The sequence below is a fragment of the Eubalaena glacialis genome, chromosome 3 (assembly GCF_028564815.1).
Source record: "Eubalaena glacialis isolate mEubGla1 chromosome 3, mEubGla1.1.hap2.+ XY, whole genome shotgun sequence".
In the NCBI taxonomy this organism is placed as follows: domain Eukaryota; kingdom Metazoa; phylum Chordata; class Mammalia; order Artiodactyla; family Balaenidae; genus Eubalaena; species Eubalaena glacialis.
In genome coordinates this window covers 65,974,374-65,992,472 of record NC_083718.1, presented here as the reverse complement: position 1 = coordinate 65,992,472, position 18,099 = coordinate 65,974,374, and the positions used below count along the sequence as shown (strand labels likewise).

The following is an 18,099-nucleotide window of genomic DNA, read 5'->3' as shown; positions in this document are numbered from 1 at the left end:
TAATATGGCAGCTTAGGGCTTCTGAAGAGAGAGCACTGAGAGCCAGAAGCAGGGAGCTGCCCTTAAGGCTCAGGTTCAGACACTGGCGGTGTCACTCCCACCATATTCTATTGTGAGACCAGTCACAGAGACCACTCAGATTCAAGGGAAGTGGACATAGACCACTATTCGAGGAGTGTCAAAGATCTGGGGCTACCATAAGAAAAAATTCCTAATTGCCAGTATAGGCCTCCGAGATTGTATACATCTTTGCCTCAGAAGGGCAGAGAGAGAGCATGGACAGAACATAGCCAGGACCCTGGATTTGCTCCTGGGTTTGCTACTGGCAGCCCAGTAAAATGATGAGCCAGTAGCAAATACTTGATAAATACTGTTGTGTTGTAATTAGTGTACCTGCCACATTCCCTTAAATGTGGTACTGTACTGAGGACAAATTCAGTCAGTCAGTGAATCAGAAAATATCTATTAAGCAGACATTGAGCTAGGTTCTGGGAACCCAACAGCTCACAAAATACCCTAAAAATCCTAAGACTATTTTGCCACAGATGTGATTTAATGAGTCTAATAAAGAAGGTGTGGTCTCTGCGTCATAGAGGGTGTAGTCTTGCATAGGAAACAGAATTTATCAAATTATTTCATAAATAAATGTAAAGTTACATCAAATAGAAGTGCCTTAAAGGAAAGGTTTATGGTGCAATGAGAGGTGGAGATCAGGGAAGACTTCCCTAAAGAAATGATGATTGAACTAAGATCTGAACGATGGGTGAGGAGGAGGAGAACTGACCATCCAGGCAGCGGAAATGAGCTTCTGCAAAGTGCCTGGGCAAAAGGAAACTTGGCGGGGATGGGAAGCCAAAGAAGACCAGTGTACTGGAAAGGACTGAGCCCAAGGGAAGCCAGTGCAAGCTGAGGCTGGAGAGTAGAAAGGGACCAGAGACTGCAGGGCCTTGGAGACCATCAAGTTTGATCCCCAAGGTGATATGTGGACACCTTGCCTGGTACCTAGAATTCTGTCCATTCATCCAGCCATCTATCTGTTCATCCATATACCCATCTGTCCACTCACATTCCACTCAGTCATCAAAACCTGCCTGGTTACTTACCTTCCATATGCTGGAGGTACAGGGATAAATAAGACTACCTAAGCTGTACCTTTACAGAACTTGTGTGCACCCCAACCAGGTGTTCTATTCTTTATTACCTTTACCAAGCAACCAGACCTCAAAAGCTCTCTAGTTCTAGCATCCAAGGATAATATCTCACAAACCTCACCCTTAATTCACCCTCACTCCCCGGTCATGCTTTTGAAAATGCATCTTCTGGTCACAAGGAGTACTTGGGCTAGATTGGGAATGATCTGACACAGCTGCTCTTGGAAATCCCTCAGGAACTACCAATGATGATACAACATTGTGCTGACCTGCATGGGCAGGTCTAGCCACGTCCTGGTTAGAGTCATAGGCTACTCCTTTTTTCTGTCAAAGACATTTCTGTTTTCATAGCCTTGCTGGCTCTGATCACATCATTTTCCCAAGGGGGAAATCTGATGTGGATGCCTACTACAAGGGAATTATTCTGCTGATCAATCAACTAAACTTATCTAATTCCAAGATAGCTCCATTCAGTTCAGCTGGACTCAGCTCAACTCAACCCAATCCATCCATCCATCCATCTATGCTTTCAACAAGTATTCCTTAAGTACTTTTCTGTCAAAGTCTATGTTGGGCCTGGGGATCCAGCTGGGGTTTCTTCCATCAACCAACTCACCTCCCCTTTCCAATCAAAATGGTATCAGTGTATTGTGTGGAGAAAAGACTGGACTCAGAGCAGGACTGCTCTATTTTTGCAGCTTAGCCCTGCCACTTATTTACTGCCTTGGGCAATTTTGTTAACCTCTCTGAGCCACAGTTTCCTCACCTTAAAGCAGGAATAATAATACCTACTACACGGGAGTTTTGTCAGGATTAAATTTATAAAAGGCACTCAGAAATGGTATCCAAGGTCTTCCCTGGTGGTCCAGTGGTTAAGACTTTGCCTTCCAATGCAGGGGGTGTGGGGTCGATCCGTAGTCAGGGAGCTAAGACCCCACATGCCTTGTGGCCAAAAAACCAGAACATAAAACAGAAGCAATATTGTAACAAATTCAATAAAGACTTTAAAAATGGTCCACATAAAAAAAAAAAAACTTTTAAAAAAAATGGTATCCTGGACTTCCCTGGTGGCGCAGTGGTTAAGAATCCGCCTGCCAATGCAGGGGACACGGATTCGAGTCCTGGTCCGGGAAGATCCCACATGCCGCGGAGCAGCTAAGCCCGTGAGCCACAACTACTGAGCTTGTGCTCTAGAGTCCGCGAGCCACAACTACTGAAGCCCGCGTGCCACAACTACTGAAGCCCGCGCACCTAGAGCCCGTGCTCTGCAACAAGAGAAGCCACCGTGATGAGAAGCCCGCACACCACAGCGAAGAGCAGCCCCTGCTCGCCACAACTGAAGAAAGCCCGCATGCGGCAACAAAGACCCAACGCAGCCAAAAATAAATAAAATAAATAAATTTATAAGAAAAAAATGGTATCCATACCCAACACAGTGGATGAACACAGACCAAGGAACATCACTGGGAAATTTCTTAACACTGCAAACCAAAGAAGATTCTACAGGTTTCCACAGAGATAAAATAGGTCAATTACAAGGGTCAGGAAACACATTGACTTCTGACTTTTAAAAGCAAAACGATAATGGACAAGTTTCTAGTTCTGGGTAAGATGGCAAACACACCCTCCACCTAGACTCTCCCATGGATTGCCCCTATAAAACCTGGGCAGAAGGATACAGCAGCTGTTTGAGGACTCTGAACAGTAAACAGTTTCAGGCAGATCAAGGAAGAAAACCAGAATCCAAACTACTACCAAATCAGCAGTGTGTGTATCATGTTTTCCTCTGGAATATACAATCTTGACTCAGGGCAATGTGACAAGGATGGCAGCAATAGCCTGAGGCGCCTAAGAAATGAAATATTCAGCAATAAGAAGGAACAAATTATTGACTCATGCAATAGAATAGATGACTCTTAGATGCATTTTGCTAAGTGAAATAAGCCAGATCCAAAAGACTACTGTATTATTTCATTTATTTAACCTTCTGGAAAAGGCCATACTATAGGGAAAGAAAACAGATCAGTGATTGCTAGGGGATGAGGTGCAGGGAAGTTTTGACTATAAAACGAATGGGGCATGATGGAATTTTTTGGAAAACAGAAAAGAGTATCCATTAAGTCCTCTCCCCATTTTTTAATCCTCTCTGGACATAAAGGAAAGACTAAGCAAAAAAGACCCAAAGCTCACCACAACACCTGGAAAAGAGGAGAACCCACTGGGGAGGAGGGCACCCACCACTATAATATGGTCCTAACCCTTGTTTTTGCCCTTGATTTACCGTGTTCCTCAAAGATCCCTTTGGACACCTCTGCTGAATTCTTTCCGAGAAATTGACATTTACCTAAATTACTCTGTTGCGTCCCTGGGCTTAAGCTGATCCTGGATTTCTTGCGTTCAAAATCAGGACTGTGCAGCTGAGCACATCTTCATGTTTCCCTCGGTGCTGTGTCAGCCCTTCATCATCATCAGCCCATGCCCTTTAAGCAGGGAGAAGATACGGGGCACGGAAGGAATGGTGGCAGCCTGCCCAGTCCACCAATCCAGCAGAACCCTGGTGGAAGCCCAGTTAGGGACATCCTACAGTACTGATAACAGAGGAGCAGGGACAAGAAAAGAAAAAGGAGCAGCAGTACCTCCAAGGGTAGGAACACACAAAGAAAGTGAAGCCACATCAGCGTGAGTGCTCCCCAGTCTCTTCCCTCCACAACCCAGGCTACCATGTCATTAAACATCAAGGTGCCAACTCTGGTCTAAAAATAAATAGGCGACTAAGCCATCGCATACCCAGCGTTCTGCATTCTTAGGTTCCCTAAACTTAGCAAGGCATTCCCTTTATCTCATTGTTTTCCACTCGTGGCTATAAGCAGATCTAGGTTTCTTATCTAAAAAGATTGCCTCCCATTCAGATGCTGCCCAGAGTCATCTCACGTGAATATCTTCCTCTTTTAGGTACTCAGTGGTCTCAGATGCAGAAACAGAAAGCATTTTCATGGAGCCCATTCACCTCTCCTCAGCTGTTGCAGCTAAACAGATCATCAATGAAGGTGATGCCATCAGACGCAGGGTGGGAGGAGGGAGAGTCCAAGGGTCATCTGGAGACTCTCTCGGAAGGGGGCCATTGGAAGGTGTCAATGTGCTTCTCACGTGCTTCCCATCACATTAAGAGGAGCAGATCCAAAGAAGGCAGTTCCTCCAACCCCTCCTCATCAACATTCATGGGACAGAGGTGGAAATTATTATGCCTCAGTGTGAACAGTTCTCTAGGCAACAGACAGGGAGGCAGCTCCAATCTGCCCCTAGGGCCCCTCATTCAGTTTTTCAGTTAACCTCAGGGGCCCTGCGATGGCTTATGCTAGAGGTGCAGACCTGAGAGCCTAAGAAATGGCTAGGAGCATCCAGAGAGTTCTGTTCAAAGGGATGTCTAGATTTAAATCTGCATTTCCACTAGTGCTTAAAGATGGTTTTTAAACTGAAATACGAATGGGGAGGAGGTAAGGAAAGGTGGGGTGGCAAGAGATGTTAATATTTACACAAAAAAATTTAGAGCAGAAAACGTACTATATTTCATTCAAGGATACTCATTCCAATTGGATGGATTTTTTTTCCTAATCAATTTGGGGCAAATAATCTTTCACAGTTTTGTTCCTCTCCTTTCTCATCCCTTTTCCCTTGGTGTCTCTCTCACTCCTGACGGGTGGGGTGAGATAAGGCAGTCCTGCTAATTACACAGGGCCCACCTGGCCTTTGGGCTTAATCTGGCATCCACAGCTGGTGGCCATGATCACTTCCCTAGTGATGAGAACCAAACATGCTACTCCTTCTCCATGTAACCCCAGGTCTTGCTTAGTCCCTAGGCCCTTTGTGTCCCCACCAGGGTCCCTGAGGACATCTGGATCTCCTGAGCAATGAGATATTTTAAAATACCTCATGAGCAGTGAGATATTTTACCTGATGTTGCTTGTTGATCTGGGAACCCTAGGAGGCCCCGTCTTCTCAAGTAACTACTTTTTTCTGTTTTCTTTTATCACCCTACCTGGGGTCACTGTTACCTTGCTCCAAGCCAGGCCAAGGTGTCTTGATCCCAGTCTAGTTCTTTCTAAATTGCTCCCAGCACCACCCTAACTCTGGAAGTTCTTTTTCCCTCCTGTGTGGTTGGGAATTTCCCTAACCTTCCATCTTGCCTCACCCTTGCGTTGTGCTTCACTCTCTGGACAACTCTCCAGGCTTTGGCTCTTGATAAGTAAAAGTCCAGGTTTAGGGGTTGTGAGATAACCATGTCCTCTCTTTGAAAGCTTCACTTTCAGGTCTATGGGATGCTAGGGACTTTCAGCATTTATACTGTGACCTGAAGCTGAGCAATGCCTTTTTTTTATCCTAAGCCTTTCTAGGCATTAAGCCTGAGTTTCATTAGTCTGAGTGGCTGAAGGATGGTGGGGGAAGAAAAAAAGAATAAATTACAGAAAAAAGGAAAATGTACCAAGTGATGCTTCAAAACATTGCCCTACTCAGTAGTGATTAGAGGGGTAAAAATGGATGTCGAAGAACCCTCCAATTTCAGGAAAGTCTGCATATGCCACACATCTGACAGAGTGCAAAGGAGAAATGTCTGGGCTTTACTCTCTTCTGATGAAGCCTCAGCGAGTAGAAATAAATGGGAGGAATTGATGCGGCTGAAGTGTGGAGCAGAGACCTAGGGAAAGTAGGAGCTCCCAGTGGGGATAAGGGGCTGAGACATTTGTTTTTAAATTGGAAGGGGAAGAAATCAAAACAATAACCTGCTATATAAATAGCCGAGGAAGACATTGTTGTATATTTTAACGAGGCAGTGGGGAGTTGTTTTTTTTTTTTTTTCCCATGTAGTAGAGGAAAGATATCTAAGTAGGGGAGGGAAAGAGAGGGGCTTTTACATTTGCCATGTAAGACCCCAGGAGAGCCAAGAGTGGTGGAGAAAATAGGAACGCTTCATCTATTTTTAAGCAAAATAGAGCACTGGGATTGCAGAGGTCTTCTTCTTCCTGCTTTTGAAACGGATATCAAAGAACATTTAGAGCTGAGACCTGTGCAGGGATGTGGGTGCACATCAGGTGGTTTAGACGAGGGTGGAGAGGAGAGGGAAGCTTTAGGGAAGTGAAGTCGTCAGCCCTGGGCAGAACCCAGGACTCCTGGATCCGCAGACTTGAGCAGCGCGGCTTACAGACACCTGCTCGTTCTGTGAAGGGCGGGGGCACGTCTATTGCCAAATGTGGCTGCACTCTTCACCCACGTGGGAAAGGGGTGGTGCCAGCAAGAGGTTATGGCCAACACAGAGGACACTCCTTTCCTACTTACCTTCTTTCTTCCTCTCTCTACTCAGTATTTTTGGGCTACAAAGTGAAAGGAAAGGTTTTGCTCTCTTGTATACCTTCTTAGAGAAAGGAAAGATCTTACCTTCCTCCAAATTTGATAATTTGGGAGCAAATACATTAGGAGGAGAAGATAAAGTTTCACTCGAGAGGCAGGTGAATAGAATGTGAATTCATTCGAAACTTGAGCTCTTCTGGGCTGTTGTCAGAAAGGCCCCGAGTGCTGTTTTGTGACTGGCGTCAGAGCTCATAGGAAACTTTTGCCACCTGTCAGAGAGCTGGGAGGCTGAGGATCACAGGCGCCCACACTCTAGTGGGGGAAACAGACAATACATGAAATAAGTAAATTAAAGGTGCATTAGAAGGTGACCTAGCATAAGTGACTGCTGAAAGTTTCACTTTTCCCAGAGTTATTTGCCTTCCATGTGTAAAGGAGTCAAACTAATAGAATGAATTATGTTACTAAAGAATGCCATGTATTCATTTGGTAAATGCTTCTAAGCATCTAATTTGTGTGGGTCACTGTGGGATTTACAAGTATAAATTGGACATACACCAGCTACTCAAAGACCTCGGTCTAAGAAATTATCAGCCAGCTTTAGAGAAATACAGGAGGAGATGAGGGAAACTGATGTCCCTTCTCCCACCGCAGTACACCTATGCTGCTGATGCTGACAAGTGTCCAGGCCAATGCAGGCTCCTCCTGGGTCCCCATTAAGTCCTTCCTGGCAGATCAGATCCTGCTGGATCTGAAGGAATTCAGCCCATACGCAGAGTCCTGGCAGCAAATGGGCCAAGAGTGGGTTCTCCCAAGGATCAGGGAAGGCCCTGGTGTTCCTCCTCTTTGATGAGAATGCATCCCGTCCCCCTAGAACTCAAGCTGCAGGGGGTCAAGGCCGAGGCAGAGTGTCCAGGCATGCTGGAGTCCGCCGAGCAGCTGCTGGTGGAGGACCTGTACAACCGCGTCAGGGAAAAGACGGATGACACCAGCCTGTACAACACGCCCTGCATCCTGGACCTACAGCGGGCCTTGGCCCAAGACCGCCAAGAGGCTCCCTGGAATGAGGTGGATGAGGTCTGGCCCAACGTCTTTATAGCAGAGAAGTGAGTGTGTCGTCTGGGGGGGATCGTGATCCTTTGTCTTACCACTCAGGGTAGTGCCTGAGATGAAACTCCTCCAACTTTGACCAAAGGCTCAATAGCTCCCTCCAGCAAATTGATGCTGCCTGACTACTTTCCCAGCCCTGAACTTGGAGAATGGCCCCACCTACCCACCTGCACACAGAGATCCCCGGGCAAAAATGCTGGCATGATTGCTTATCCTCCAACCTTCTGCCAGGGCCCTCTATCATAGCCTGGCCCCTCCAGGTGCCTTTTCTGGGCCTCCCTTCCTGCCCAGAGCCTTGCCAACACACACTTCATTATCACCATCATCCCATGACATCCATAACAACCATATAATGGGACATTTGGAGCCATTGACAATATTGATTTTATATATATTTACCAACATATGAAAATGCCCACAATATATTAAGAGGATAAATAGGTAATAAAACAAATATATATAATATGATGTTAATTGAGTAATATATATAGTATGTGTGTATGTCTGTGTGTGTATGTGCTTTTACATAGACAACAAATTGGAAACAAATGTGATAAAAAGTTTATAGTACTTCTCTCTAGGAGGTGGTTCTGTAAGTGATTTTCATTTTCTTCTTTAGGTTTCTTTTGAATTGTACAGATTTCCTACAGTAAACACGTGTTATTTTTATAATAAGAAAAAAATGTTATTTTTCAAAAGTTTATCAGTGGTTTCCAGAACAAAACCCAAAACAACTCACTCACATCCTGGTGCTTTTGTTGTGGTCTTGCCAGTGCATAATTGGTAGCAATAGGCTGGTTTGTGAAATTCATTTTGCTGATCTATTGACTACTTAATGAGATCTTTTCCCAATGTAATTACCCATATATCTAGATGCAAGGGAGGGAATCTGGGGTCCCCAGGGCAGGTAGTAGGGAAAATAGCTTTGGACATTGGGTCTTGTACTCCACTGTGGTGTAACTGGTTGCCCGGGACCTGATTCCCAGAGCTGGGCACCAAGTCCTGAGTGATCCCTAATTAGCTCTGTAGACCCAGAAACATTCACATCGTGATCAACAGGGACCCTGGGCATCTCCAGATATCACCAGCTAAAAGCTTCTGCTCCTTCTTGGGCAACGCTGTCCTCAGGGCCTCTTTAAACTAAGCTCTATTTATTCTGCTGCAGTAAAAAGAGCTCTGAACTAGAAACCCCGAACCCCAGTTCTTATTCAGAGTCTTTTTCTTTGAACAAGTCATAAAAGCTATCTGATTCATTTTTACAATCTTCAAATGGGAAGGGGATATATGTATACATATAGCTGATTCACTTCATTGTACAGCAGAAACTAACACAACATTGTAAAGCAACTATACCCCAATTTTAAAAAAAATGGGGGGGAATAATAATAATAATACCTAAAAAACAAAAAGAATAGTTGTCCTGTCTACCTCTTAAGTTTATCATTAGGATAAAATAAACTAATGCATATGAAAGCACTTTGAAAAATATAGCATGCCATATCAATGTGAAGCACACATTTTATTATTATTTTTGACTGCCACTTCTGTGTCTTGATAACTGTGCATCCCAAAGGCATGGAATTTTAGCCTAGAGGTCTCTGGGCCAATCAAAGCTTTCCTTACACATCGATCTTGTTCTCTTCTTTCTCCTGCCCTCCCTTGCCCAGCTCCCCGTCCCTTCTCTCTCTCGCCAGAGCTAAGTCACCGGTCCCTTTTTATAACAATATTTCCCGTGAGCCCCAGACACACGGGTGAGCAGAGAAGGAGGTATTCACCCAGCTGTGGCCCTCCTGACCCGGCTGAAGCAGGCTCCCAATCTCAGTGGTAAGGTACCTTTCTAGTTCTGACTCTGGCAAAAAATGCCCCTGCCTCTTTCCCTACAGGAGCGTGGCTGTGAACAAGGGGAGGCTGAAGAGGCTGGGAATTACCCACATCCTGAATGCTGCTCATGGCACTGGCGTCTACACTGGGCCTGAATTCTACACTGGCCTGGAGATCCAGTACCTGGGTGTGGAGGTCGATGACTTCCCTGAGGTGAACATCTCCCAGCATTTCCGGAAGGCAGCCGAGTTCCTGGATGAAGCCCTGCTGACCTATAGAGGTGAGGGGGGTCTGTCTGCTCCAGGCTGCTGGAATTCCACAGGGGGAGGAAGGACAAAAGGAATGTTATGAAAACCTCCAGGTTATCTGCTGTCTGGAGGTCATCTGTCTTAAGACGGTTGTTGTCTCATTCTAGGACAAGGGGAAAGGAATGGACCATCATTCATCCAATAAGTAATTATTGAGGGCCCAACATGTGCCAGGTGCTATTCTAGGCATTGTGGTGAAAGATACAGATAAAGCTTCTGGCCTTTGATACTTACATTGTAGTGAAGGCAGAAAAAATTAGAAAGAAACGAGAAAGAAAAAGAAAAATGGCAGATACTGATCAGTGTGAGGCAGAGATGAGAACTGGGATGATGTGTTGGAGTGGCTGGCTAGCTCCCTCAAGAGTGGTTGAGAAGGCCTCTCGGAGAAGAGGGCGTTTAAGCTGAGCGATAAGAAGGAATTAGCCATGGAAAAATTGGAAGAAGAACATTCCTGGCCAAGGGACGTGCCAGTGCAAAATTCCTAAGGTGGAATAAGCTTGGTGTATTCAGGAATCACAAGGCGAGTGTGGGTTAGCCTGGTAGATAAGGGTGGCAGGGGCCCATTGTGCAGGAAGTTGAGGACCAAGGTAAGGGAGTTGAAAGGCACCTTGATCTGATCTGCATTATGGAAAGCTCACTCCCTGGGCTCTGAAGGCAAGACTGGGTGGGAGGGGAGGGGAGAGTGGGAGTGAGGAGAGCAGTGCTGAGGCTGTCACGGTAGTCTAAGTGGGATGATAGGAGACTATCTATAGAGTTGATGGGACATCCATCTCAATGAGGATCTCAATGAGGAGAGGCTAAAGCCCATGCAGTGAGAGCGGGTGGGAGTTCAGCATCTGGTGCCCAAAAACCCATGCTTCAGTCCAGGATTTGCTATGTTCTCTCTATACAAGGAACCGCCGTTTCCTCATCTATAGAACAAATAGATCTAATTTTCCTAAAATTGCTGTGAGGATTAAAATTGTAAAAATGCATACAAGGGCTTACTTCGCACAGAACTGGGTAAATAATAAACGTTTAAAAAGTTACAGCCATTACTATAATGAATATTAACTATTCCTGGGAAAGATATTTCCTATCATCACCAATGGCCAGGAAGGGTAATTTTTAATGGATACATATGTATAGAGAGAGAGAGAGAGAAAAAGAGGGAGAGAGAGAGACAGAGACAGAGAGAGTTACAGAGAGACAAAGAGGGGAAATATTTTTATATATGTATACATTTTTATTAAATTATAATTTATAAATTTATAAATATTATGTATATAATAATTATATATCTATATCTATATAAAATGATTTTTCTCCCCTTTTCAATGCTTAAAAAAACCTACTTTTAAGAACGTATTTCTTCTGACAAAAGTGGACTTGGGCGTGTCTGTGGGAGAGGGGAGTTCTTCCGCTGCTTTGCGGGGTGCTGACGGCCACTTCTCGGCCGAACGAGGGAAGCCATAGACGCGGCAACCGGCCGGCGGGGCTCGCGCAGCATCCCGGGCGAGTGAGGCTGCTCGCAGAGCCGAAACGCATCCCCAGAAGCGGGAGAAGCTGCCCGGAGGGTGGCGGCGTGGCAGGGAGGCGGCGGGCTAGGCGTCCAAGAGCTGCGAGGCCGGAGCAGGCAAGTGTCCTGCCGCGGGGAGAGGGAGACGGCAGCGCTCCCTCCAGGGCAGGTTCTCCCCGCGACCCAAAGCGGTGCCGCAGGGCCTGCGGGCGAGCGCAGCAGCTCTGCCAGGTCCACCGGGTGGTCCCCATCACCTGCCCGGCCGGTGCGTCCTGCAGACCATCTCCTCTCCCCTGGCTGCTATCAACTGCCTTCAGGCTCACCCTCCCTAGTCTCCGCACCCCTGCGAGGCAGGGAAAGGACGGTATCCTTACAGAGGTTGTTGCCTTTGTGGGCACTTCCTACCCCGGGGCAGACAGTTGTCACCATCCCTGGAATTAACCTCCTGAGCCTTAGTTTCTGTGGTTTTCTCCGTTCTAGGATACTTCCGAGTCAGTTCTTAACAAGGAGGAAGGCAAAACATACCCCTAGCTCTGGGCATTTTACATGATAATCACAATGACCCCTTGAGAAGGTATTTACATTTTGCAAATTGGGAAATCCCACTCATGGAAGGTTAAGTGATGGCCACCATGAAATAATTAAGATTCCTTTGGTTGCCAGTAAGTAGAAAGCATCTCAAACTACTTAACAAGCAACAAAGGCGTTAATTACAGCAATACAAGGAGAAATCCAAAGACAGGAAGGTGGCCCCAGGATGGTCTGGAACAAGGACTGGACAACCTCAGGACTCTTGGTTCCATCATCTCTTTCTACCTCAGAGAGCATGGCCCACCACAGCCCTGACAATAACGGCTAACTTCCTGCCTCTGTCCATTTCCACATTCCCTGGAGAGAAAGTTTGTTTGTCAGACTCTGGTCCTTTGTCTACCCTAAATTCTATCCACAGTGGCAAGGGGGTGGCTTCTGGGCAAGTACTTCTCATTTTCTTGGGGTGCAGAGAGAGGGAAAGTTCTGAGGAAAAGGAGAATTATGAATTGGGAGGATACAAAACAAATGCCTGCCATATAAAGGCATACTGAGAGTGTGAGAGAACTGGAACCCAGCCTTACTCAAGTCCAGGGCTCTCTCCACTAGCTGTACTCTTCAAATCTTTAAGCACATCTAGACAGACCATCCCCCCCACGTCCCCCCCACCATCAGCCCTGCTGCTAATCAAAATGGCAACTGCAAATTAGAAAAAGACCACCTTCCTCAAGCCATTTTACTGCTGGAGAGTTTTCATCATAACCAAACAAATCAACTTTGACTTCAAAGTTAAAGGCGTCCCCTCGAGTTGTGTCAAGCATAAGCTATACATTAGTGTGGCCTTGTGCCTAACAGAGAAAATAAAAAAATCCTTTCGTTGCTCTGGGTGAATTGGGTGGGGCCCCAAGTCTGACCCACCCAGCTCTCCCCTGTCCCTCAGGCTGCCCCTGACATTCTTCAGAGGAATCCCAGGTGTAAGGAACATAGCACGGAAAAGCATGGCACCCCAACCTGGCCTCCACCAGACTGAGTCTAACTGTATTTGATGCCCTTATGAGGAAGCCTAGCTGCTTGTGTCCTGAAGTGTCCTGAAGTGAGCTGGCCTAGTAACCACCTCCAGAAGAAGTGAATGAGACCTTGGTACTAACTGTAGTAAATTGTGACCTGGTCGGCCAGTTAAAAGGGGGTCCTTGCTGAGGGACAGCTGAGCCCTGAGCTGGAGGAGGGAGGGGATAAGACACTGAATCTGTAGATGCTCTTTTAGTGGCTTTGATTCTGCTTGCTTACCTCCCCCTAGTGGCTGCTGGCCCTTGGCAATAAGGCCTTTCAGCATTATTGGACCTCAGGGCCCTCAAGTCTTGCCTTGGTCTCTGGCCTTCTATGTGACAAAGACATGGTCTTAACTGGTACTAAGATATAATACTAGAAGTCACCCCCATCCCATATTGTAAGATAGGACTCTTAACTGATTTAACAAATATCCCCCAAGACTGTTGGCAAATAGATTGATGACAGCCTGGAGGGAGATCTCTAGCGGTCCCAGTGTGCATTTTAAACAGTCATAGAATGAAGGCATGTTTGTCATGTTTATGAAGGATGTAAAGCAGAGGGGGAGGCTGGAGAATAACTGATCTATTGAATGGTAGAGTTGAGACTTGCAAAAGCTTCTGTTAGCCTATAAGAACAGGCTATATCTACCAAAAACATCAATAGGAATTTGTAGAGTTATCTTTATGTTTTAAGAATGCTGTAAGATAAGAGAGACATGGCTTGATAGCAGTTTTTTTAGAAGGCTTTATAGGTTTCAATTGATAAAAAAGATAATTTGAGTTCATTGTGTGATATATCCACCCACATTGCAAGCTCAGATGGCATCAGTGAAGGCCCAGTGCCCAGAAAAAGAGTGGTGAGGGGCCCACTCTACTCTGTATGGGTCAGTCCAAACCTGAAATATCTTGCTCCATACCGACACAACTTCCTTAGGAATAAAACTGATAAATTCAAGTTTGACCTGAAGAGAGTGGCAAGTATAGTAATGGAACATGAAAAAATGTTTGACTAATGATTGAAAGACCCAGAATAGCCAGGAAAAGAAAAAAGAAAAAGAAAAAAAAAACTCTAGTGAAGATTATGATAGTGATTTTCTTAAAGATTTTTGTATTAAAGACCTGATTCATACAGATATAGTTATTATTTACCCTTGTATGTCAGAGCAGGAACACTGGGTGCCTGTTACAGAAAGTTATCCTTTGCCCTAACATGTGAAAGAATTTTCAAAAAATTAGAATGACATAAATATGGAATGAGAGGGAGGTGTGTGTGTGTGTGTGTGTGTGTCTGTCTGTCTATCTGTCTAAGATACTGAGCTCTCTGACACTGGAAGCATCTGGCAGAGTCTGGAGGATGGATTATCCAGCATCAAGGATGTGGTAAAAGGAATTCTCAAGGGACTTGCGGTCCTTTCCAACACTGAGATTCTACTTCTCTGTGATTCATTCATCTTAGCCTCATTCCTTTTCTTCTCTATTCTTTTATTTTTCCTCCTTCTGATGCTCAGTCCGGTGGAGAGAAAGTGCACGCCAGTGTTTCAAAAATGGGGACAGGGGTTAGTTCTTTTTTTCCCCACCCACTCCTCACTCCCTGCTGTGTTCAGAAAATGCGGGAAATGTTTCCTCAAGCACAGGGCAGTGTCACTGCTCTGTGTGACATCTGTAATATGGGGACAATGATGCTTGTGCCTCATGGGACTTGAGCACGGATGAATATGAGATGCAAAGGAAACATATTAAATCCAGCACATCAAAACAGCTCTTAAAAAAAAATACAAGTGCCATTACATCACTATCTCTTGTGTTTTCTTCTCAGGGAAAGTCCTGGTCAGCAGTGAAATGGGCATCAGCCGCTCGGCAGTGCTGGTGGTCGCCTACCTGATGATCTTCCACAACATGGCCATCCTGGAGGCCTTGATGACCTTGCGCAAGAAGCGGGCCATCTACCCCAACGACGGCTTCCTGAAGCAGCTCCGGGAGCTCAACGAGAAGCTGATGGAGGAGAGAGAAGAGGACTTCGGCAGGGAGGGGGGAGAAGAGGAGGCGGAGGAGGGCGAGGACGCAGGGAGCACGGTTGGGGCCAGAGTGCACGCCCTCACCGTGGAAGAGGAGGATGACGCCACCAGTCACCTGAGTAGCTCCTCCTTGGGGAAGGCCAGCCGAGCCTCCAAGCCCCTCACCCTCATCGATGAAGAAGAGGAGGAGAAACTCTATGAGGCGTGGAAGAAGGGGCAGGGTCTCCCCACAGGCAAGGTCCCCCAGGGCGGGGACGACAGGCGCTCAGCCTCCTCCAGCCAGGGTGAGGAGGAGCCCGAGGATGAGGATGTGGAGCGAATCATCCGGGAGTGGCAGAGCCGAAATGAGAGGTACCAGGGAGAGGGGCACCGGAAGTGGGATAGGGAGGAGGAAGAGGAGGAGGAGGGTGACGACGGCTCCTTTGTGAGGAGAAGACGGAGGCACACGATGAGTGAGAGCAGCACCTCCGAGAGTGTGAGCAGCGATGACATCCGGGTCCTGAAGCAGCAGCTGGAGATGAGCAGCCAGAACCGAGGTGGGAGACGCCGCTCTGACTCGGTGTCCACGGAGAGCACCTGGGACGTGTGGAACCAGAGGCTACTAGAGATTGAGAAGGAGGCTTCGCGGAAGTACCACTCCAGGAGCAAGAGAGAGGAAGTAGATGCCAGCTCGGAGGTGGGGAATGGGGCGCGGGAGGATGACGAGGAGAGTGTGTACTCTGAGGCCAGCTCCTTCTATAACTTCTGCAACAAGAACAAGGACAAACTCACTGCCCTGGAAAGGTGGAAGATCAAGAGAATCCAATTTGGATTTCACAAGAAAGACTTGGAGGCAGGAGACGGCAGTAGTGAGCAACGTGCAGAGGAGGCCAAGGGGGAGAAGAAGAACCTCTCTGACGTCAACCTATCTGCCTACCAGGCCTGGAAGCTGAAGCACCAGAAGGTGGGCAGTGACAACAAGGAGGAGGTGGTGGAGCTCAGCAAGGGAGAAGACTCGGCCTTGGCCAAGAAGAGGCAACGGAGGCTGGAGCTGCTGGAGAGGAGCAGGCAGACGCTGGAGGAGAGCCAGTCCATGGGAAGCTGGGAGGCAGATAGCTCGGCTGCCAGCGGGAGCATCCCCCTGTCTGCATTCTGGTCCGCAGCCCCCTCAGTCAGTGCAGGTGGGGACACAATGTCGGTGCTCAGTGCCCAAAGCCACAGCTCCCATCCCTCTCAGGCCCTAAGCAATGTAGGGGGATGCTTGGCCTCTGCCCCCACCACACCTCTACCTAACCTGCCAGTGGGGCCCGGAGACACCATTTCCATTGCCAGCATTCAGAACTGGATTGTCAACGTAGTCAGCGAAACTCTCACCCAGAAGCAAAATGAAGGGCTGCTGTTGTCCCGCTCACCATCTGTTGCAAGCATGAAGGTGGCACCAGCAGCCAGCTGTCTGGGGGATGACCAAGTCTCCATGCTTAGTGGCCAGAGCGACTCCTCCCTGGGCGGCTGCCTGCTCCCTCAAAGCCAGGCAAGACCCAGCTCCGACACGCTGTCCATGCTGTCCACCCACATCACACGGAGCTCAAGAGCTGAAGGTACTGGGAGCAAAGTGAGGGGGACCAGCAAGCCTATCTGTAGCCTCTTTGCTGACAGTGTTGACCTAAAGGAGCTTGGCCGGAAGGAGAAGGAGATGCAAACAGAGCTGAGGGAGAAGATGTCTGAGTACAAAATGGAGAAGCTGGCCTCCGACAACAAACGCAGCTCCCTTTTCAAGAAGAAGAAGGTCAGGGAAGATGAGGATGATGACGTGGGTGATAGGGATGAGGACGCTGACAGGGCCATAGGGAGCTTCCGGTATTCTTCCCGCAGTAATTCCCAGAAACCCGAAACAGACACCTCCTCCTCCCTGGCTGTCTCTGATAGTTATGGAAGTGGCAGCAGAGCTGGCAAAGAGATGGATAGCAGTGTTAATAAGTGGCTCAGTGGCCTCAGGACAGAGGAAAAGTCTCCTCCCCAAAGTGATTGGTCTGGAAGCTCCAGGGGGAAGTACACCAGATCTTCCCTGCTCTGGGAGACGGAGTCTAAGTCCTCCAGTTACAAGTTCTCCAAATCCCGGTCAGAGGAGCAGGACACTTCCTCCTACCATGAGGCCAATGGCAACTCCGTAAGAAGCACTTCACGGTTCTCTGCTTCCTCCACCAGGGAGGGCAGAGAGATGCACACCTTCTCCAGGTCCATGTTCAGTGAGACCTCAAGCTCCCGAGAGGGAAGCCCGGAGCCCTACTTTTTCCGCCGGACCCCTGAGCCCTCTGAAGGGGAAGAGTCCCCAGAACCACAGCATCCGAATTGGGCCAGACCCAGGGACTGGGAAGATGTGGAAGAGTCATCCAAGTCAGATTTTTCTGAATTTGGAGCCAAGAGGAAATTCACCCAGAGCTTCATGAGGTCTGAAGAGGAGGGAGAGAAGGAGAGCATGGAAAAGAGAGAGGAAGGGAGGTTTGCTTCAGGGCGGCGGTCCCAGTATCGGAGAAGCACTGACAGGGAGGAGGAGGAAGAAATGGACGATGAAGCCATCATTGCTGCCTGGAGACGCCGGCAAGAAGAAACCAGGACTAAGCTGCAGAGAAGGAGGGAGGATTAAGCTGGGCAAAGTGGATCTGGGAGAGACTGAGAACACAGGGAGAAGCCATACGGCTTAGCACAGGGCTCAGGGCATACATTGCCACAGCCCATCAAGGGACAAGGTTGTGGAGAGGATCATATGGAGGGGCAGAAGTGAAATGAGAGGTACCAGGCAGAAGGCACTGGATGTGGTGTAGGGAGGAAGCAGAGAAGGAGGAGAAGAGCCATAAATGTAAGGTCCAAATGAGGGACAAGCTGACACCATTTCTGTTGCCCAATGTCCTCTAAGCTTTGGTGCTTCACTTATATATTTGACTTTGTTCATCACAGACTAGAAAGATAAGCTTGCAAAGGCACTATAGTTTGTTGGAGACTCCAGCTTACATCCAGGAAGGCTGTGAATACACGACATGGTTCTATATGTAGAAGTTTTATTATGAGGCCCAGGAAATCTATCCTGTGGCAAGTCTCACCTCTCCCAGCAATGCTGAGTTCTGGTTGTTTCTTTTGAATGTTTTGGATCTCCATTAAATTGATATGTTGTCAAATATTTCTTCTTCATTCTGGTCACTTTTAGCTCTTTGGATATTAGCAGAAACCCACTTTAAGAGACAGATGTGTCACCATGAGCCAGCCTTACCTTGTGCTACAAAAGCTGTGTCTCCAGAAAAT

General features: G+C 47.4%; 1 protein-coding gene across 1 annotated transcript in view; it reads left to right on the top strand.

Annotated features, from left to right (window-relative positions):
• Positions 1 to 17,747, top strand: part of STYXL2 (serine/threonine/tyrosine interacting like 2) — a 31,549-nt gene extending 13,802 nt beyond the window's left edge. Inside the window, exons 2-5 of the mRNA XM_061185769.1 lie at positions 4,104 to 4,198; positions 7,369 to 7,600; positions 9,488 to 9,705; positions 14,625 to 17,747. Coding sequence (XP_061041752.1) covers positions 4,104 to 4,198; positions 7,369 to 7,600; positions 9,488 to 9,705; positions 14,625 to 17,446 — 3,367 coding nt within the window. The 3' untranslated portion in view covers positions 17,447 to 17,747. The remainder of the gene's footprint in view (positions 1 to 4,103; positions 4,199 to 7,368; positions 7,601 to 9,487; positions 9,706 to 14,624) is intronic.
• Positions 17,748 to 18,099: the final 352 nt, after the last annotated feature.